The 24,151-nt window shown below is 36.7% G+C and overlaps 1 protein-coding gene across 1 annotated transcript; it reads right to left on the bottom strand.

Annotated features, from left to right (window-relative positions):
- Positions 1-388: 388 nt before the first annotated feature.
- LOC311284391 (uncharacterized protein) lies at positions 389-7,385 on the bottom strand. Its single transcript, XM_084399397.1, has 7 exons — positions 7,355-7,385; positions 3,909-3,967; positions 2,717-2,910; positions 2,476-2,630; positions 1,858-2,372; positions 1,559-1,767; positions 389-1,479 (listed from the first exon to the last, which is right to left on the bottom strand). The coding sequence occupies exons 2-7, from the start codon at positions 3,922-3,924 to the stop codon at positions 1,282-1,284; spliced, it is 1,287 nt and encodes a 428-aa protein (XP_084255523.1). The 5' UTR covers positions 3,925-3,967; positions 7,355-7,385; the 3' UTR covers positions 389-1,281.
- Between the last annotated feature and the right edge of the window lie 16,766 nt (positions 7,386-24,151).

The raw sequence follows: 24,151 nt of genomic DNA, 5'->3' as shown, positions 1-24,151 counted from the left end.
ATACATTATGGAAATATTACATATATTGGCAAAATATGACAATTATTCAGACAACAGTTATGATCAGATGACTTCATTACAATTGGCATATAGATTTGTTCATCTTTGAAACACTACTGACGTGATATTATGAATGAAATCTACAGTAAGAAAGATCTGTCCCTCCATTGACAGGCTATGCAACCACCACTGACGTTTCAATAAAGTTCATAAAGAGATCCTGAAACTAATCCATATGAGTTGAGCGGGTTATTCCAAATTTTCTGATGAGACTTGATCGCTTTATGTGATGAACTGATTGAATTTAGGCTTTTATTCACATATATTGATCAGCAAAACAAACCTCAACTAATGGTGACTTTATTAAATAATTAAAGGTGAGTTTCAAACATTTTATTTTATTATTTCAAGCACTGTAACAGTCAAATAGCAGTCAAAGATATGTAACGTATGATGAATAATTTGTCAAGTTTAAATGGTATAACAATTATATTATTGTTGTTGTTATTATTACCAGTAATTTATTTCATTCATCTTTTTATTTTATTGTTATTTTTTAGCTGCACTCGTTGTGTTCTGTCTTCCTAATCATCCCCATATACTGATTGGCTTCATCACTGTCTCCTCTCCACCAGTAAGCTGGTGTGTGGTGGGCGTTCTGGCGCAATATGGCTGCCGTCGCATCATCCAAGTGGATGCTGCACATTGGTGGTGGTTGAGGAGATTCCCCCATCTATGTAAAGCGCTTTGAGGTCTCAGAAAAAGCGCTATATAAATGTAACAAATTAATTAATTATTATTAATTCCGCTTTGTATTTCCACAGAAGTTAAGATCTCACGGATTTATGAATCACTCGTTTTAAAATCTTCCTGTTCTACTGAATTTTGTTATGACATCCGTTTCAAACATTACAATGCTCATGATAACTTTCCTTAAGTAGCGAATAAAAGGGTAACAACCAGGAGAATTAAAAAATTATAGAACTAAGGGGTACTTATTCTACTATTATGATACAACAATCTTACATTTGGGAGAAGAACATACACTGCATACCTTTTGAAATAATGATGAACCAGTACATACTGTATAGGCTTTTAAAAAAATTACAGGGTACATATCTATGCATTTATACAGTATTCTTTTTAACAAAAGTGAAAACGAAAACTATTGCAATAGTTCTAGCTTTACTTGGCTTGAAACATGAAAGCCAATAAATTCATCTTAATTATGCAATACTTTCCAGGCTGTAATCTAAAGTGTTGCCATCATCTTTGTAGATCTCACTGCGTAATGGCTGCAGGACTGGCAGCATTTGGTCTTATATTCTGTAGTTTCTCTTTCACGCTCTCATACTCTTTCTGCCACTCTTCTTTAGACAGAGATGTAGGACTGATCTCCAGGAACCTGTAGGCTTCATTTGACTGAACGCTGAAGATGTTGTTAGCATTCATGCAGCTGATGCCAAACTTTGTCCATCCCTGTTCAAATGAGATTTAACATTAGAGGTTTGAACAACAGCAGAACTTTAGAAACATCATTATCATCATCATCGTTTACCTCTTTAGCTGCATCTATGGACTCCAGGAACTCTTTCTTCATATCGTCAAGATCATCAATCCAATCCTCCCCAGCGAAGGTCTTTTTCTTCAGCGTGTCCAGCAAAGTACCCACTTTCTCCCAGAACTTCTGAAGCTGAACCAGAATTTGCTGGATTCGGGACAGGCATACCTGGACTTCATCAAGGTGTGTGACGCTGGGCAACTGACCTGTGATGTTCATTACAGAAGTAAACAGATGAGCAAAGCCAAAATGCACATTAGGTTTAAATATTAACAAGAAAACATATAGTGTCTCACCGTTTTCAATTTTTAATTTGGCCATCTTCAGCTGATGGTCCATCAGCTGGTTCTGGATGTCCCACTCTCTCTCTCTTAGACGATGCTGTGCACTTGTGAGCTCAGTTAATCCGCTTTGAAGAGTTTTGATCATAGATGCATGTGAAGTGTTTGAAAACAATCTGGAAATGTAACTCATAACATGTTCCACAAATGGCACAATCATTGAAAATATAGCAACACCAGATCCCATCATGGGCGTCACACCAGGCGTCTGCATCGGCTTTTCTGCCTTGGTGTCAGTGCTGGTGATGCTGCTGATAAATCTTTGTATCTCTGCGTTTTTCACCTCAATCTTTTTCTCATAGTCTTCTATATCTTTAGTGATTTTACCAAGGTTTGCTTCCAGACCATCAACAATCTTCTGAAGTGCCTCCATCTCACTGGTTTGTTGCTGCAGCTTCTCCTCGGTCTCTTTCTTTTCAGTGATGATGTCACTGGTTGATTTGGCTACATCACTATTATGTTTATCATACCTGGAATGTGCATCAATATTCAGATATTTCAAAATATTTTATTTTAATCATCAGCTGGTTTTATGTATTTTATTTGGTAATGTTTTCCGATTCATATTCTCACCTCTTCACAATATCTTTAACATCCGTTATGATGTCACCGATCCATTCTTTGGCCTTTTCTAGGAATTTCAGTGCTAATTGTGGTTTGTTTTTCTCCACAGCCACCTTCAGATTGGGCAGCAGCGATGTGACAAGGTTATCGCTGGTTCCTACACACTGTAAAGACAGGCCATTTCAGTGTTCGTATCATTCACCAAAGCCTGGATTTAATGAAGCTGTTGGATATTTAAATACTGGAATACCTTCATCAGAAGAGCCTCAGAGGATCCGAACAGCAGTTGTGTTTCGAGAGCTCGTTCTCTGAGCAGACGCTCCAGCTTCGGGAAGCCTCCCAGACACAGATAAGACAGATTATAAAGGAGAGCCGTCCGCTGTGCAGACGGAAGAAGCTTCTTGATGAACTCTGGACTGCTTGTGGAGTCACTGGAAACAAGCTCTGAGACACATCCAAACACAGTGGGTCCTTTGGTTATTTTATAGGTTGGCAACACTAAACAAGTAAAAGTTGGTTGTTGGTATTTACTTCAGGAAGAATAATGTTACAATTGTGCTCAAGTTGGAAATGCATGCAATTAATGATGCGTATTTGATATTATACATTCAGTAATGTACAGCTTAAAAGATTATGTCATTTAAAAATATATTATATCAATAGAAGTGCCATGACATAAACCAAAAGTATAAGTAACTGATGACGTATTGCACTGTAATATTATATCTGTGATGACAGTGATGAAGGAGCCTGTACAAAAATTAGAAGGCCTACTAAACGTGACTAGGTAGTGTTTGACTTTGCAACCAACCAATCAACCAATCAACCAATCAACCAATTGGCAACACTTTCTGCTTCCCGTACTGACGCTTGCGAGGTGTTTACATACTTTATCCCAGATGAAGTGGATTACATCCAATCAATAACTGATGCATAGAACCAAGGATTATTACATGTTAAGATGTGGGCGTGGCACTCTAGTGTATGCAGATGAGCGTGAGCTCGCAGGGGCGGAGTTTAAGCAGAATAAATGATTGGATGAAGTCCTGCATTAACACCAGAGAGAAGTCTGATGTTTCACCAGAAAATCCAGTGATGTTTTAATTCAACTTTATGAGTGTCAACATTAAAACATTTTTTTTAAATGCACATGGAAGAATAGGCAAACAAAAGGATCTATAACATGCATTTAGAGAATAAATAGGATAAAATGTTCATTCCATGCTGACTTTAAAAGTCAAAGGGTGCAAGGAAAGATAAGTAGAAGCAGCTAAACATTTTATATTGGACAAGTGTTTTACAATATAAATGCTAAATATGTAATGTTACATATAAATGTCAAAAAAGATGAACAGTGTCATTTTTACTCATGCTCAGCACTTGCAATAAAAACATCCACAAAAAATGATTATTTCAACCAACATTTCAGTTTGAAATCTCACCTTTGCTATCAGCCATGTTTACTGGAGTGTATCTGGTGAATCCTCCAAGAGTAAGGTCTCTAGAGGCACAAAAGGACAAAGAGGGACTTTTAATCAACAAGAGAAGATAGGGCTGGGCGATATGGCCCAAAACATTATCACAATAATTGTTTTATATCAGTCGACATCGATAATTATCACGATAAATGTCAAATCTTTATTTCTTTCAAGTTTAAAGGCAGATTTATCTCTTTATTACATTTGCCAGACAGGTGAACATTTCACAAATCTGAGGTAGAACATTCAAACATTTTTTTTTTCCTTAACAAAATATCCTGTTTATAGCCTGTCTTGGTTGTGGAAGCTCGCTCTGTAGGCCTATGTCAAGTCACACACACACACACACACACATTATATATATATATATATATATATATATGTATGTATTGTAACAGAATGAAATATCTGTAACAGTTTTTTTTCTCTCACATCCATGTAAGAATGGAATGGTGTAGTAATACTATGAGGCATTAGAGGGCGCTATATAGGCTCACCTGTTTTCATATAAGGTGAAAGCTGACATGAAGAAGGAAGTCAGTTTGGGGGTTGTGGGAACTTGTGTTTCTTGGTGGCTACTTCAAAACTTGTACTCGTTGAGAAACCGTTTGGTTTTAAGCTCAATGTAAGAACTGATATTTAATTCACGTCCTAGGGTGAATTGGGAAGCAAGCCTAAGTTAGGATGGGTTAAAAAGGATGCTGTGGCGGAGTGGATTAGTTTTGTTTTTTTTCTCCAGACGAAATGGACAATGCTAAAGAAGAGAGAACTATTTCAGCACACTCAATGTTTTTCTTCAGGTTGCATAACTTCATTTTTTTCACGGGACAGAACTTCATCGCAGATAAGAACTTTAAGATGATTTTTTTGTGTGAAATCAAAGACAATGTTTTTCTAGTACTTCATTTGAATTATTATTAGAAAGTGCCAGCATTGGGGGAATAAAAGACCTAAAATACGGTTGAATGTTTGCTCAAGTTCATTAAACAAGTTATATATATATATATATATATATATATATATATATATATATATATATATATATATATATATATATATATATATATATATATATATATATATATATATATCCTCCTGAGACCCAGAATAATAAAGTTTTTTGAATTGAGTATTTTTCATATCACATTGTTTTGAGCATAAGAAACAAATGGTTAAAAACATTTTTGTGAAAATTATATATCATATACTTTATATATATAAGTATAAGTATATATATATTATATATTACACACAATATATAGTATCCAGGTTTTATTTTTGTTGTGTGCCCAAGATTTAATTAGATAGTTTTAAAGATTTATGAAAACATTTTTCTCTGGTTTTATTTGGCAGCTGTAGTACATTTTTATGGTTATTAGAAGAACATTATTTAGAACATTACAATCTAAAATAAAAAAAAAGCTTATTAAAGCAGAAGTTAAAATCACAAAATTTAAAATAATTAATTACAAAGGCACAGACTACATTTTAACTGGTAAGATGAATATGATCTTAGTAATTGGCTATATTAGCCTACACTTGATTTACCCCATTACAATAGTCCCTTTACAGTTATTTCTATCATAAAAATACATTTGGTTTAAAATTCTAAATAAGGCACATCTAATGTACAACAACAAATATTTGAGCATATATATATATATATATATATATATATATATATATATATATATATATATATATATATATATATATATATATGATGTACTTTATTATGTCTTTCAATTCAAACACATTTAACACAATTATACAAATAGTTATTTAGTTAATGTAGGCTAATATGTATTCCTTTATTTTATGGAATATTCTTTAATTTTAGAGTTGTACATATCTTTTTCAAAATGTTTACTTTTGCTCTTAATTTCACGTTATCCCCTCTATAATGTACATTGTACTGTATAAACTAAATCTAACCAAACATTCTTGCTTTCTCCAAAAAACAATTATTGCTATAGTGTTGTCATGTTGCTAAAACTATATGTTGTATATTATATTTGGTTTCTTAAAAAATTCTTCCCTGAATTACTTTAGAATTTTTTTAATAATTTTTAATTAATTAATTAATTAATTAAAAATAAATAATTGTTATAAATTATTATAATTAGAAGATAATTCTGGTCTTATAAAATATCGCATAGCATAGCCCAGGGATAGGCAACTCCGGTCCTGGAGGGCCACTGTCCTGCAGAGTTTAGCTCCAACCCTAATTAAACACACCTGAACAAGGCAATCAATGTTTTCAGGATTACTAGATAGATACAGGCAGGTGAGTTTTTATCAGGGCTGAAGCTAAACTCTGCAGGACAGTGGCCCTCCAGGACCGGAGTTGCCTATCCCTGGCATAGCCTATTAATTTTCCAAGCAAAATGTATATGGCGTGCATGCGCGCAGCAGCGCTCGTTCAAAGTGAAGTTTAGCAGCAAAATGGAAATATTTGCACGACTTTCTAAGATTTACAGATGGAGAATATTCCTGTGAAATGTAAGTTTTGCAAAGCACAAAATATACGCTGTTTGATTGTGGATCGATATATATATATATATATATATAGAGGCCTATATGAAGAGTTCAGATGCAAAAGCCTCTAAATGCCATCTGAAATTTTCTTATAGAATGATCATTTTTATCAAGCTTGTGTATTTAAGTTCAGTAATTTCACTTAAATGACAATTAATAGGTAATCTTCATTGACATTTAAGTGAAATTATTTAATTTAAATATACGAGCTTGATAAAAATGATCATTCTATAAGAAAATTTCAGATGGCATTTAGAGGCTTTTGCAGGTGAACTCTTCATATATATATATATATATATATATATATATATACATAGGCTATAATGCAAGATCATCCGTATTCTGACTTGGTGAAAAGTCAGAACATTTTATCTTGAAGAGAAATTTCAATCTTGTGTCTGACATTTAATTATAGCCTACTCATTTTAAATAGCAAATTATGGTGATCAGAACATAAAGAACGTGTAGGCTAAATTACATTACGGGTAGGCTACATAACGTTGCAGTTAGGCGTTGCCATGAAATTACCAAAATATTATGAATAGTGTACGTATCTGGGACTTACGTTGTGGTATTTGATGGTAATGATAGACCTATACGGGTGTGCGACGTCGTAGTAACGTTGCCAATAAGTAATGAAATTAATTACCAAAAAATATGAATACATAACGTAACTGTTACGATGTCAGTAGGGTTTGCAGTAAAACATTTACAAATCTATCAATCCTCCAAAAACATGGTTAGCTATAGGCTACTCCACTTTTACTACAATAAAACTATGGTTATTTTCGTAATGCTAGTGGGTGTACTTTGGATAGTCACTTCAAAATATAAATATAGTAAATTGTGAATAGAAAGAATAATGCACTTACAGTATGTTCCGTGCTCTCCTGAAAGTCTTCAACTCTCTCACGTTTACAGACAGCGGTATTTATGCCTCCAATCATAAATCACGTGATGATGATGAGGTGAATGACTCGTTACCTAAAGAAAAGAAAGTTGGTACAAAACTAGCCTACTAAACAACGCTCAAAGTCGAAACATTTTCAACAAAACATTAACATCTAAACCTAACTTTCAATAAGAACATTTATGACAGAAATAAAGTAAATCTGGTTAGTTAGTTTTAAGTTTGATATTAGCTGCATATCTCCAATAGAATCTGTCTGCAGCCTGCAAGACTAAGTTACGCCCACTTCAAGATTTTTTTGTTTCATTTTTTATTGAACACCAAGAACGTTACAAAAACAGCATATACATCTACAGTGGCATTGATAAATACAGATAAATGAGTATTAAGCAAAGCACATGTCAGTCAAATAAATGGATAATGACAAAAGAAAATGACATATATTTGAAGATAGAAAAAAAAAAAAACAAGAAGGGGTCTCTTCATTCCTGTTCTAAGAGATCAAGGTCTCTTATTATTCTAGCCAATTTCTGGGCCTTTTTACTTTTCATACATTGCAACGATGGAAAGAAATTACAAATAAAGTCTCTTTTAAATACAGAAAAAAAAGGTTTCGTCTTCATACGTTTGCATTTATGAATGAAAAATTTGCCCAGAATCAACATTACATTAATAAAAAATTGATTTCTTTTCTCATCCAACAGCATTCCAAACATAATTCCTAGCAAAAGTGGGCAGTGAATGAATCTTTGTCTCCAACCAATAAGACATATTTTCCCAAAAAGTATTTGAAAAAACACAAGAAAAAAAGAAGATGATCAGTTGTCTCTACGTCAACTTGACAAAAAATACAGGCATTTTCTTCAAAATTAAACCGATGTCTTCAAAATTCACTTGACGGCTATACCCCATTGAATATTTTAAAATGGGTTTCCTTAGCTTTAGGAGCCACTGGAAAGCTAACATGCTGTGTTCGCAGTTTTTTAACAAATGGTTTATCATAAGCTTGCAAAACACAGTTATTATACAGAAATATCTGATATAATATAGAATTGAAACGAGAGCATAAGTTTGTTGGGAAGCATTGCCCTGAGGTCATTACCATTGAAGAGAAGGGATGGGAGTTCACAAGATCCATCTGGCATGTTGACAGAGGCGTTTTGTACAAAATTAATTAAACTTTTTGGGAATGGCATTTAAGACACGCTCAAATTGTTTGCGTTCACATTGTAAATGATATTTAGAACAAAAGTCTCTAAGAGTTAACAATCAATTAAATGAAGAACTGACCAAATACCCTCAAGCCAATCAAGAACACATAGAGACTTGTATCTAATAAATCTATTGTTCCATATAGGGAATCTGTGAATCGCTCTCGCAGTTTAACATGAGTTTAACATAAGCTGAAAATACTAGAGTTGATTAAACTGACTGTTTACAAAGCTGTTCAAGAACCGAAATATTTGTTTTGTTTGTATACAGTAAAGCAAGCTGCAATCTGCATTAGTGCCAGGGTACTGATAATAACCATATTACAAAGTATTGTTTTATCAATTATTTGTCCCACCTCAACAAGAGTGTGGAGCAAGCACTAATATATCCTTTTGGAATTGAATCATTTTTTTTTTTTTTTTTTAATAATAAATAGCCTAATTTGAAAAAAAATTGATGTCTTTTTGTATGCCTGATTTGCTGATGATTAAAACTTTTGACTGATATCAACAGCACTATAATGAACAGCTAAATGCACCACTGTCAAACACATCTTATGATACTTTTGAGGCAAATTAACAACGAGCACACCCATAACAAAATCTTTGAACTGAAAGGCAATACAATGAGGGTTTCTGCAAACCCAATCTAGAATGTTCTGGTACTAATATTGCCTGTTCTGGGCGACTGCCATCCAATAGAAAATCAGATCTCAGAAAGTGCCCCCAGCCACATAAAAACAGTAGAACCTAATCGTTGTCTTTTTCCCCTCTGTCCACATCCCCTATAACAACAACACAATGGAAAACGCACAATACAACAGAAATAAGCCACAACACAACAGAAATAAGCCACAACACAATGGAAAACGCACAATACAACAGAAATAAGACACAACACAATGGAAAACGCACAATACAACAGAAATAAGCCACAACACAACAGAATTAAGCCACAACACAATGGAAAATGTACAACACAACAGAAATAAGCCACAACACAACAGAAATAAGCCACAACACAATGGAAACCGTACAATACAACAGAAATAAGCCACAACACAACAGAAATAAGCCACAACACAATGGAAAATGTATAACACAACAGAAATAAGCCACAACACAATGGAAAATGTACAACACAACAGAAATAAGCCACAACACAACAGAAATAAGCCACAACACAATGGAAAACGCACAATACAACAGAAATAAGCCACAACACAACAGAATTAAGCCACAACACAATGGAAAATGTACAACACAACAGAAATAAGCCACAACACAACAGAAATAAGCCACAACACAATGGAAACCGTACAATACAACAGAAATAAGCCACAACACAACAGAAATAAGCCACAACACAATGGAAAATGTATAACACAACAGAAATAAGCCACAACACAATGGAAAACGTACAATACAACAGAAATAAGCCACAACACAACAGAAATAAGCCACAACACAATGGAAACCGTACAATACAACAGAAATAAGCCACAACACAACAGAAATAAGCCACAACACAATGGAAAATGTATAACACAACAGAAATAAGCCACAACACAATGGAAAACGTACAATACAACAGAAATAAGCCACAACACAACAGAAATAAGCCACAACACAATGGAAATAAGCCACAACAAGTGTGTATATATATCATTAATATTAAAAATTAATATTACCCCAGAATGAATTGCATTGCTATCCCACCCCAAAACATACAATAATAACAATGATAAATGCTGACCAATACTTAATTATATTACTTTTTACTGAAAATGATATAATTCAATAAAACAAACAAAATGTAATGTATGTCATATGACATAACTATGCATGAATACACTCTAGATGTGAATATATTGTGAACATATCTACATTTTCATTCAAACAATTAATTAAAGCATTAAATAAATAATTATATTTGATTTACTGACAACAATGAGAAATATTAATAAATTAGTAAAAGAATGAATCAAAGTCACCATCACACAATAAACAAATGCATATACAAGTCAACACATGAAACAAAGCTTTATTCAAACTACAATCATGTAAGTAGACCACAGGCGCTGAACCCCACATCCTTCTGCCATCTCAACACAGCGGTTCCCATTCTGAGGCTTTATTCTGATGAATCAGCTGACCGCCAGAGGTGAGCCGTGCCTTCGTGCCGGAGGTTGTTGCGTGATGTGTTGTGCTTCACAATCTGAGGCAATAGGCAAGGCAAGGCAAGGCAAGTTTATTTATATAGCACATTTCATACACAATGGCAATTCAAGGTGCTTTACATAGAAGAAATTAAAATAATAAAAGAAATAAGAATAATTAAAACAGTTTAGAAAAATAAAATACAGTACAGTACAGTACAAACAGTCGGACGAACAGTGGCACAGTGCTCATTCAGTAAATGCAAAGCTAAACAGAAGTGTTTTGAGTCTGGATTTGAATGTGATTACTGTAGGAGCACGTCTGATCTCCTCTGGAAGCTGGTCCAGCATAATAGCTAAAAGCAGACTCACCATGCTTAGAGTGAATCCTTGGTATTTCTAGCTGATATGATCCTAATGATCTGAGTGATCTGTTGGGTTTATATTCAGTGAGCATATCTGCAATGTATTGAGGTCCTAGGCCATTGAATGATTTATATACCAGTAATAATACTTTAAAATCAATCCTAAATCTAACTGGGAGCCAGTGTAAAGACCTGAGGACTGGTGTGATATGTTCATATGTTCTGGTTCTGCTCAGAATCCTGGCGGCAGCGTTCTGTATGAGCTGCAACTGTCTTATGGTCTTTTTGGGAAGGCCAGTGAGGAGTCCATTACAGTAATCCACCCTGCTGGTGATGAAAGCATGCACAAGTTTCTCTAAGTCTTGTCTGGAAACAAAGCATCTTATTCTTGCAATATTTTTCAGATGATAGTATGCTGATTTAGTTATTGCTTTGACATGACTACTGAAACTAAGGTCTGACTCTAGTGTCACACCAAGATTCCTGACTTGATGTTTAGTTGTTTGACCCCTAGAGTGAAGGTATGCGTTCACCTTGAGAACTTCATCTTTGTTTCCAAACGCAATGACTTCAGTTTTGTCTTTGTTTAACTGAAGAAAGTTTTGACACATCCAACTGTTGACTTCATCAATGCATTGGCACAGGGAGTCAATGGGGCTGTAATCGTTAGGCGATAGGGCTAAGTAGAGCTGTGTGTCGTCTGCATAGCTGTGGTAAGAGATTTGGTTCTTTCTCATTATTTGGCTCATTGGGAGCATATACAGGTTGAACAGGAGTGGCGCAAGAATTGAGCCTTGAGGGACTCCGCATGTCATGGATGTCCACTCAGACTTATGATCTCCTATACTCACATAATAACCTCTCCCATCTAAGTATGACCTGAACCATTTTAGGACGATCCCAGAAATCCCCACCCAGTTTTCCAGCCTGTCCAGAAGTATGTTGTGATCGACAGTGTCAAATGCAGCACTGAGGTCGAGTAGCACCAGCACTGATAATTTGCCTGAATCAGTATTTAGGCGAATATCGTTTATTATCTTTATGAGCGCTGTCTCTGTGCTGTGGTGCGGTCGGAAACCAGATTGAAAATTGTCAAAGGATCCATTCAAGCTCAAGAATTTGTTCAGCTGATTGAAGACAACTTTTTCAATGATCTTGCCTATGAAAGGAAGATTTGAGATCGGCCTATAGTTGCTTAATATGGTCTTATCTAGATTGCTCTTTTTCAGGAGGGGCTTGACAACTGCAGTTTTCAGGGAGTTTGGAAAACTCCCAGAGAGAAGTGAGGCATTTACCACTTCTAGAAGATCTGCTTCTAAACTGTTTAACACACTTTTGAAAAATGATGTGGGAAGTGTGTCAAGAGCGCAGGTTGATGTTTTAAGGTGCTGTACGGTTTCTTCCAAAATTTTGCCATCAATTTCTTTGAAATCAGACATAGTAACTACTTTCTCAGGTGGATTGATCTGTCTGACCTCAGCGCAACTCAAGGATGTGCTGATCACCTTTCTGATATTATTGATTTTCTCAGAGAAGAAAGAAGCAAACTCACTGAGAGCATTTCACTGGGAATCTGGCTTGGGGGGTTTGTCAGTCTCTCTACAGTAGCAAAAAGAGTGCGTGTGTTGTTTAAATTGCTGTTTATAATATTTGAGAAGAAAGTCTGTCTAGCTTTGCCCAGTTCCATATTGAAAGCATGAAGGCTGTCTTTGTTGATGTTATAATGGACTACAAGTTTTGTCTTCCGCCACATGCGCTCTGCTTTTCTGCATTGTCTTTTCATATTTTGCACTGCTGTTGAGTTTCTCCAAGGTGCTTTTTGTCTGCCACTCTTCTTCCTGACTTTCACAGGAGCAATATCATCAAATACACTTTTAACTTTTGAGTTCACCAGCTCTTATTGCCTTATTTAACACCAGCTCTTATTGCCTCAGATTGTGAAGCACAACACATCACGCAACAACCTCCGGCACGAAGGCACGGCTCACCTCTGGCGGTCAGCTGATTCATCAGAATAAAGCCTCAGAATGGGAACCGCTGTGTTGAGATGGCAGAAGGATGTGGGGTTCAGCGCCTGTGGTCTACTTACATGATTGTAGTTTGAATAAAGCTTTGTTTCATGTGTTGACTTATGCATTTGTTTGTGTGATGGTGACTTTCATTCTTTCTTTTACTAATTTATTAATATTTCTCATTGTTGTCAGTAAATAAAATATAATTATTTAATTAATGTTTTATTTAATTGTTTGAAAGAAAATGTAGATATGTTCATATACACATCTAGAGTGTATTCAATCATGCACAGCTATGTCATATGACATACATTACATTTTGTTTGTTTTATTGAATTATATCATTTTCAGTAAAAAGTAATATAATTAATTATTGGTCAGCATTTATCGTTGTTATTATTGTATGTTTTGGGGCGGGATAGCAATGCAATTCACTCTGGGGTTATATTAATTTTTAATATTAATGATACTTAAATTTTTCGAGTAGTAAATTTTTCTTAAAGTTTTCAAGTGAGTTTTTTTTTTTGTAGAAAGACTCTTTTTAAAAGATTTTCGTTTTGTATAAATTGTATCTTAATTTTGATCAAAGTTTTTTCAACCAATTACCTGTATTTAATAAATAAGAAGCAGATATATAGCAGACAATGTAATAAGGCACCGACACGATCACCTGTATTTCACGTGAACTTGAGGGCGCCGAAACTTAGCTTGTGCCTCACAGATTTTAGAAATATAGGCTATCTATTATAGAAAGCTTGAAATGTCTTAAACGAAAATATTCAAAACCAAAAGAAATGGGCTACTCTCTGATTATGAAATATATGAAGTGTGCATTTCTCTCTGGCGTTCATGGCGAGTCCGCATCGTCAACTTCATCTTTGCAGCGACACAGAAAACACCAGTTTATTAATAAACAATTAAATGTCTCCTTGCTATTTTAGACACATTCATAATCATTACTTTTACCGGTTCTTTGTGGCAAGCTTTATGCGTGCGGACGTGCGCTGGAGTGCGGCTATGAACATATCACACCAGTCCTCAGGTCTTTACACTGGCTCCCAGTTAGATTTAGGATTGATTTTAAAGTATTATTACTGGTATATAAATCATTCAATGGCCTAGGACCTCAATACATTGCAGATATGCTCACTGAATATAAACCCAACAGATCACTCAGATCATTAGGATCATATCAGCTAGAAATACCAAGGGTTCACTCTAAGCATGGTGAGTCTGCTTTTAGCTATTATGCTGGACCAGCTTCCAGAGGAGATCAGACGTGCTCCTACAGTAATCACATTCAAATCCAGACTCAAAACACTTCTGTTTAGCTTTGCATTTACTGAATGAGCACTGTGCCACTGTTCGTCCGACTGTACTGTATACTGTATTTTATTTTTTATTTTTCTAAACTGTTTTAATTATTCTTATTTCTTTTTATTATTTTAATTTCTTCTTTGTAAAGCACTTTGAATTGCCATTGTGTATGAAATGTGCTATATAAATAAACTTGCCTTGCCTTGCCTTACACATTCATCTTAGTTTAACTTTCACAACCTCCAAGGGGATTGAATTGAATTAGGAAACAATGACACCTAGAGGACATGTGAGAATAATACTGCTGTCTGAAAACACCGGAAAACACTCACTGATTTACAAAGTTTCGACACATCTGTACTTTTGTCCTTCATGCAATATTTTATGAAAAAAAAAAAAAAAGTAACGACTAACTATTATAATAACTTTATATATTGTTATATGGTGCGTAATTTTAAACACCTTTTACCTTATTGGAATTATTCTCAGGTTAGGTAAACTCAAATCTGTCCTAAATAATAAGCATTTGAATTTCCATACTCACAATATTTAGATCACAGAAGACTCGTGCTCAGTTCAGCTCACTTTTGTTAGACAGAGACTTATGGCAGACAAGCTTCTTAATTTCAATTATATATATTTTTTTTTATTAAATACAGGTTAACTAGTTTACATATAAAGTACTAATATATAAAATAAAATAACATAACATAAAATCCAAAACCAAGTAATTTAAAAGCTTCAACTTCATGAGGCGCATCTAGAGGCCGTCCTTGGTGAATCAGCGTCTGACTGGACAGAATCTCTCCAGCTCTTAAAGTCCATCAAACTCTTTGACATCTTCAGAAATCCCCTCCTGGACTTGTTCATTAAAGCCTTTCGTCCTCCTTCTTCTGGACCTCTTCTTGTTGCATTCTGTGTCTCGTCCGCAATACATAGACGGTAATGTTTGCATTTTTCTTCTTTCTTTAGCAAAGCTCTTTCTAATACATTCTCAATTTATCTCTACTCTGCTATTTGCTTAATAAATGCTCACAACATTCAGTGTGGTATGTTTTTCTCTATAAACCATTTTCTTAATAAATCGTTTAAAAAACAACTTCTGGTGTCTTGCTTTATAAAAACACTTTCATAATATAAGGTTACCATTATGGTTTACTCCAATACATAAGTGCTTCATACACAAAAAGGTATCATACACATATTTATAATGGGAAAATTTGCATATTCCATAACAATATCGATTACACATACCTCTGTGTCAGCTTATCGATGGTTAGGTCTATGCTAATTCAATATATGCATCATCTTATCTTCATCCTTAAAAGAATACAAAAACTGCCAACAGGAATTAAACATTTTTTAACGTGTACATTTAAAATATTGAAACTCTCCTGTGCAAGCAGCATTATGCACAAAATATGACAATGATTCAGACAACAGTTATGATCAGATGAATACATTACAATTGGCATATAGATGTGTTCATCTTTGAAACACTAATGACGTGATATTATGAATGAAATCTAGAGATCTGTCCCCGCATTGACAGGCTTTGCAACCTCCACTTTGACATTTCAATAAAGTTCATAAAGAGATCCTGAAACTATTCCATATGAGTTGAGCGGGTTATTCCAAATTTTCTGATGAGACTCGATCGCTTTATGTGATGAACTGATTGAATTTAGTCTTTTATTCACATATAAATATTGATCAGCGAAACAAACCTCAACTAATGGTGACTTTTTTAAATAATCAAAGGTGAGTTTCAAACATTTTATTTGATTATTTCAAGCACTGTAACAACAGTCAAATAGCTGTATTTTTAAGATATGTAACGTATGATGAATAATTTGTCAAGTTTAAATGGTATAACAATTATATTATTGTTGCTGTTATTATTACCAGTCATTTATTTCATTCATCTTTTTATTTGTATTTTTTTTAGCTGTTTTTTTGTGTGTGTGTGTGTGTTCTGTGTTCCGGTTTGTTTTTCCAAAGAAGTTAAAGGAGCTGTATGTAAGATTGTGGCCAAAACTGGTACTGCAATCACTGTATCCCCCCCCCCCCCCGACTCGAGGTTGCCAGATATGTTGCAGGATCCAGCAGGAACGTAGGCTGCTATAGCTGTGGTAACTAGGGCAGAGCTGGCAACCCGGATGCCGAAACACTACTGACTTTGTGATTGGTAGATAGGTGAAGGGTGGGGTTTCAGGCCAAAACACAACATGACAACATCAACATCAGTTGAGGGCTGCAACTTCACTTTTTAAATGGCAATATCCTGGCCGGACTACTGTTGTCAGTGATATAAGTATTTGAAATGAACATAATTTCTTAATGTCTAGTGACATATCAGGGCCATTTTATGATTAATTGAAATACATTTCTTACATACAGCTCCTTTAAGATCTTACAGATTTATGAATCGCTCGTTTTAAAATCTTCCCGGTCTACTGAATTTTGTTATGACATCCGTTTCCAACATTACACTGATCATGATAACTTTCCTTAACTCTACAATAAGTAAATCCACTTCTCTAGCTAATTACTCTTCGACAGCGATGCCATAGAAATATACAGCGACCGCAAACACAGAAGTTCAAACATAATATTGTAAAGATGCGGCACACTTGTTTCTCTGGTGCATAAGCTCTATAATGCTGTAATCCACAATAGGTAGAGGTGGTTTAAATCATTCTTAATCAGGATCAAACTCTTGCTCAAACATGTATGGCTGTATTTTCCCAGTTCATTATTCATAATCCTAGTAATAATTACTATTATCATTGGATGAATTTTGTGTTAGTGGTTCTTCAGGTTGACATCCTCATAAGATTACTGTACTTCACTGAGACTCAACTCTTCATGGACAAAGTTCACTTTCTTGTCATTAAATATGTGCATTAAATAATGAATTTGACCAGAGCAGATTTGCCTGAAGTCTGATATACACCATCTTAAATTTACAACACAAACTTAACTCTTTTTCTCCAAACTACAGAGTTGAAAAGGTTCGTAATGAGCCAGTTCTTATTCTCAAACGTTCATCATCAAATTCATCTCCAAGTTATTTGAAATGTTTTTATCAAATATCAATCAGAATAGTTTGACTTTGTGTGAAATGTCAGTCTCTGCTGCCCTCTTCTGGTCAGTCAAATCATCAAACAAACTTTAAAAAATATATATATTCCAAAACTGATAGGAACCTATTGACTGATAATCAATCACTAATTCCTTTCTTTTTGTCTATCTTTTCACCCCTTAATTTTCATAATTTGCTTCCATGATGGTTGCTACCAGTAATACATACAATAAAAAATAAGTTTGAAAACGCCTCGGTTACGCTTCTCGTTCCCTCTTCAGGGAACCAAGGTTACAGTCGTAACGAAGGCGTTCCCTTTCAAGTTGATTGATGCTGTGGAAACATTTACACAGCAGATTATTTATTTCCTGGTCTGGATCCTGGAATGGAGGAGGACAGAAGAACAAGTGTAACGAGGTTAAAATGGTTTTATTTATTTCACAAGATTTTTCTGTTATTACACATTTAAGATTGTTCTACTATTATTTAAACAAGTGTTTATATTCATTAAATTCATTAAAAAGGGTCTGTAAAGAGGTGATGGTTCGACCCCCCCCCCCCCCCCCCCTGGGGATCAGTGGGTGCTTCTCAATATCCCTCCTCGTCTCCTCTCTCCTCCGTCCTCTGAGCGCTGCTGATGACGCGATGAAGTGACGCACGAGTGATCACGTATTCCAATGTATAAAAAAAGCTTTCATTCGATCCCTCCGTCCTCGCGTCTTTCCCTTGCAGCCTTCCCTCGCATCCTACAGGGGGCGGAGCTGAGACGCGAGGAAAGGAAGCGAGGAGAGGAAACGAGGATGCACAAATAAGAATTGAGAAGCACCCAGGGTTTCATATTACTTTGAAGGTACCCCCGGGAGCCGCCATTGGCTAACAAGCCTTCACCTGCTGTTAGCATCCCATTGACTCCCATTCATTTTGGCGTCACTTTGACAGCGAATAACTTTACATCTGAGGCGTTTAAAGACTCCATTTGTCCATTATTTATTTCTAAACAAACACGACAATGTATAAAATGCTCCGTTACCTTGTATCTTACATTATGGCCCCGTAGAAGCAATTTTTGTAAAAGTAGGCTAACGATTGCGTCATAACCACGCGACTCTCTGGAAATTACCGTATAGACAGGAGGAGAAGCTCACACTCGCAGTCAATAGGGGAGCGTGGGGGAGACGTGGAGGCATGCATTCCGATAAAGTCAAGTCCATAAAAGCAACGGAACAAAATATTTCAACAACGTTTTGAGGAATTGTAAATAATTCGGTGTGTAGCAAGTGAAAACATATGAAGTAACATTCATCCACGAACTTTAAATAATTTCTCTACTTCATTAAATATGAAGTATGGGTACCGAGCCATACCTTAACGGGGGATGGGGAAATTATACAGGCAATGGAAAAAAAAACATCTCAATGTCAATCGCGGTTAACGTTATTCATTTATTTACATTTACATGAAGATGAATGTGATCCCTTTCATCCTGGTCGGAAGCCATCTACAACATGTCCTAGCCAACATAACCTAAATGTGAAATAAAGAAATAAAGAAAAACGTTTCTGTTCAAGTTTACCATGATTTATTAGGCAAACTCACATGATTTAACACCTAGGCCTATATGGTATGTGTGCATCTGTGCCTATTTGAAACACTTTTAATAATTTTGGAAGATTGTGCTGTAGGCCTACTTTGCCTGTTTTTATTTATTTTATTGTGTGTGTGTGTATAACAATTATATATATATATATATATATATATATATATATATATATATATATATATATATATATATCTGCAAGATTCGGTGGGTGATTCAGATTTCTTTGGCACAGCTATTAGAAGACTTACAATTGTCACACAGGTTGCTCACGTCACATCAACGTCATCAAGCTCAGTTTGAGTCTGCGCAGTACGCTTGGCAATCAGGAAGTAACTGCTCCTAGGGTGCTTCTCAATTCTTATTTGTGCATCCTCGTTTCCTCTCCTCGCTTCCTTTCCTCGCGTCTCAGCTCCGCCCCCTGTAGGATGCGAGGGAAGGCTGCAAGGAAAAGACGCGAGGACGGAGGGATCGAATGAAAGCTTTTTTTATACATTGGAATCCTTGATCACTCGAGCGTCACTTCATCGCGTCATCAGCAGCGCTCAGAGGATCTGCCCTCATGTTGTTGAAATTTGTTTATTTAAGAAATTCATAATAAATAATAATAAAGAAAGATACCCTGTTGAAATATGTGAGATGTGTGGTTTATATAAACTGCAAAAGTAAAGTATAAATCAAAATTATTGTGACCGATGTGAAGGGGGAGGAGAATTTATACGTGCGTCACGTTTTAGTCGATAAAACTCTTCCGCATAGGATACACCTGTGTATCCTCGCTCATGACTCCTCTGGAAGCCTCCTCACTCCTCGATCCTCGACTCCTCGCGGTGCAATTAGAGAATTGAGATGTCCTTCAAGATGGCTGTGCTCGATCGGTTTCCGGGTCATAGGATGGAGGACGGAGGAGAGAGGAGACGAGGAGGGATATTGAGAAGCACCCTTCATGTGCTTCAACTTCTCTCCGTTGAAACCTATGGGGTCGCTGTGTCCAGTTTATATACTGTCTATGGTCTTTTCTGCCTTTCTCCCAGACCCAATGCAGACCCAATCCGGCGCTCTCCTGTCTTCTTTTGAACGTAATATAATACACAACACAACGCAGACAGAAGCATACGGTTACACTGGTGACGTGACCCGTTCCATTGTTCAGCGGCTGCCGAACTCCGGAGGTTGCTGCACGGAGATAAGAAGACGGCGGATTTCATCGCTTTCCCGCTTTATCGTGGGGATGCGCGGAGTGATGCACGGAGATTAGATGACGTCGGATCGCACCGTTTTTCCGTTTCATTGAGGCGACGCACAGACTGCTGTTACAGAGGTTAAGAAGACGTCGGACTTTGCCGTTTTACCAGTTCACCTAGGAGACGCATGAACTAAGCTTACAGTATTTTTGAACCAGCAAGATTAAGGGCCCTATCTTGCACCCAGCGCAATTGACTTTGTACACTGACGCATGTATCATTCCTATTTTGCACCCGCGCAAAGCGGACTTTTCCCTCCACAGAAGCACGTCGGTTAACTAGCAAATACACTTGCGCTCCCCGGGGCGGTTCAGCGCAAAGAGGAGGCGTGTTTCGGCGCAAACGTTCCCTCATGCTATTTTACAGGTTTAGAAAACAATTCCGCCAGTGACCAGGAAAAACCTAGTCTAAAGTCAGTGGCGCTTTGCGCATGTTATTCATGCTATTTTAAGGGCGCATGCTTGGCCATAATCAATGTAGCGTGTGCACAACGCGCATTACAATTTGATGCTCTCATCTACACAGAAGCAGCCGTTTTCATTTTTGCAAATCATACATTATTACTAGGAAAAATATTAGGTCTTGTAGGTCTTGATAAGCCTAGGGCTTCTACGTATCCCTTTTCGAACAGTGTGATTAGTATGCAAAAAAAAAAAAAAAAAAAAAAGGTTTTGTTTTTCTTGATTTTGTTTTATTTTTCTTGATGGATATTTAATGTGTTGCTGTCTTTGGTTTAATTTATTTTTTAATTGTTCGAAATAAAGATTTCATTCATTTATTCATATTAATACACGAGGGAAATCATTGTTGTGTCCATGAAGATGTGAAAATAAAATAGGCATAAATCTAGCTTACACATTTAATCATACGCCCAAATTATCATACGCCTGTTTAACTGAAGCTAATTTGGGTGTGTTTGTTTCTCCATCCCCAATGTCACTTCTCTGTGTTTTACGGCCGTGACGAGGACGTCGGTCTCCTCGGCTGTGATCCGCTCCTGGCGTGCGCCTGGCAAATCCGCCATTATAATAGGAATCCGCTTTAGAACAAGCGCGCCTGCTCTTAAAGGGAATGTGAGATGTCGCTCTGATTGGTTTATTTCACGTTACGCCCAAACCACACCTATGAATAATGAAGCTACTTCAGACCAACCCCTTTTAGATTTGCGTCGGGCGCAAGAGTCATTTATCCCGCCGGGAAAATAGTAACAGCGCCAAGACCCGCCCACAAAGTTACTTGCGCTTTGCGCTTTGACACTTGCGTTTCAGATCGTTAAAATAGGGCCCTAAGAGGTATCATACAGATATAGATTTGATTTGATAGCAGGTTAAATGTTTGATTAATCAATTTATTAGGGGTAAAATCAGGAAAAAAGTTTTTATTTTATAAAAGTTTTATTATTCAGCTGTGAAAGTTTTATTATTATTATTATTTTTTTTATTTTTTTTAAGTATGGTCATTAATGATGCACTCTAACAAGGATACCAGTTATTTTGGTGGCTATCATTTGGGGAGAGGCAGAGGGGTTTTGCCATTTAGTGTTCCGTGTACTCCTGGGAAGTTGAATAGCACTGATTATGATGCTAACAGAGTACATTTTTCTACTCCAGTATCTCATGATTTACCTCCACTCGAAATGAGTTTATCAGAACCTACTGTAGTGCTATCTAATGAACAGGTAAAACAACTGAGCTCTGATATCAGTCAGTCGATTAAAGCCAGCTTGTTTTCTAGCAGTCAGTTACCTACATCAACTTCGTTTAATGACTGTCAGAGGTGTTCACTTGTGATGAACCTTGTACCACTTTTCAGTACAAGGTTCATCATTGATGCTTCAAAGATGAACCTTGTACTGAAAAGTGGTAGAGAGCCACCATACTTCCGGGGTGACAGTTCAGATAAGTGTTCAGTCTTTGAATGGGAAGAGTTGATGAGAGCTTACCTTGAAAAAGGGAATTATTCTGGTCTAGAGCGCATTGATGAAATCATAAACAAATTGATGGGCCGTGCGAGGGATGTCATTCAGATATGGTTGCGCAATAGCGCCTCAGTCTCTAGGACTGGTGATGTAGATATGGTGTTCCGCGTCCTCAAACAGCACTTTGGGGGTGTGATATCCACAGGTCTTCCTATGGCTGATTTTTATGCTACGAAACCATATCAAAATGAGGGTCCTTTTGATTATTGGATCAGATTAAACAAAGCTGCTGACCTAGCTGAACAGCATCTTAAAAGTGAGGGCAGAACATTGCAAAACCGGGACATGGAGCTGGCAGTTATGTTCATACGTAATTGTCCTGATAAAGGTCTCTCCATGATGTTCTTGAGCAAACCACAGCGTGAGTGGACCGCTGCAGAGGTACAGGACCGCTTAGATGAATTTGTAAGAGACCGCAAAGTATATGAGTGTCAGCTCTCACAACAAACAGTTAGTCCTGTCATTCCTGATGTGGGTGGTACACCACCTGGTAGAACCCAAGTCTCAGTTGAGCCTAATGATCCAACATGTGAAAGTAACACAATGGATAGGATACTAAATATGCTGGAGAAAGCATTGACATGTAACGCACAGTCCTCCAAAGCAGTCGTGCATTGTAAACCGAATGTTAAGAGACCACAGGTGTGTAGGGTCTGTCAGAGTCTTGACCACAGCACAGTTGCTCACTGTAGATTGCACAAATTGTGTTTCACTTGCTACCGTCCTGGACATACACGTGACATGTGTGAGATGTCTGCTTCACAGGTTAGACCGAACAGCTCGACTGCTGCTGTCGATGGTCACAGTCAAAAGCCCCCTCAGGGAAACTATTAAGCCTACATCTGGAGGAGGGCGATGGTAGGCATATGAGTTCAACCTCCTTTGATAGTGATGACATTGAGTCTGTATATGCTTTCGTTTGTGAAAATGTCCCAAAGTTTAGCAAAGTAATCTTGCAAAACACCATGAGAACAGCTCAAAATGAAAGTTTGTTCTACACTAATATTTTAGTGCAGGATAAAGTTGAGTTGAAAGGAATGTTAGATACTGGGTCAATGGCGACTACCATCAGTGCTGCTATAATACCCATGTTAAAACAAGCAGGCGTGATGACAGATGACATGGTGGTTCCAGCGGATATTATTCTAGTGGGTTGTGGGGGTAAACAAACCAGTCCTTTAGGGCTGTGCGATTTGAAACTTGAGGTTTATGGGTACAAGTTTTTAGTCCCAGCCCTGTTTGTTGAAGGACAGATTGATCCCATTGTTTTGGGTACTAATGTGCTTAAGCCACTTATACGACATTTCAAGTCAAATGATGGATTTTGGCGTGTTATGAGTAAACCTGATGCACCGGGCCAGAGTGACAGTAGCCAGTTTCTTCGTCTTCTGTCTAACCTGGAGAGATGGCGTGGGGAGTCCATCCCAGACAAGGTCGGAACTTTGAAGTTGAAAGGTGCTGTAACTCTTCAGCCTATGACTGAACATTTGGTGTGGGGTCGTTTACCCACGGGTACCGTGTTATCAGCTGGCAGTACGGTTATCGTTGAGCCTTGTACATCACCATGTGTGAACAGACGGATTATGGTTGGGCGAATAGTTTCTCCATTGTGGGGAGATGGGTGGCTACCCATGAAGATTATCAACCCCACTAATGCAGAAATAACTCTACGCAGAAATTCGAAAATTGCAGATGTTTTTCCTTGTGTTGCTCTAGAGGATTTTGATCAGTTGTCTGACACTTTGACTGTTCACCAAAATGTGGGGGAAGTGCGAAGTTATAGTTCCTGTG

Source organism: Rutilus rutilus (assembly GCF_951802725.1).
Source record: "Rutilus rutilus genome assembly, chromosome: 24".
NCBI lineage: Eukaryota > Metazoa > Chordata > Actinopteri > Cypriniformes > Leuciscidae > Rutilus > Rutilus rutilus.
This window is presented reverse-complemented; position numbering and strand designations above follow the sequence as displayed.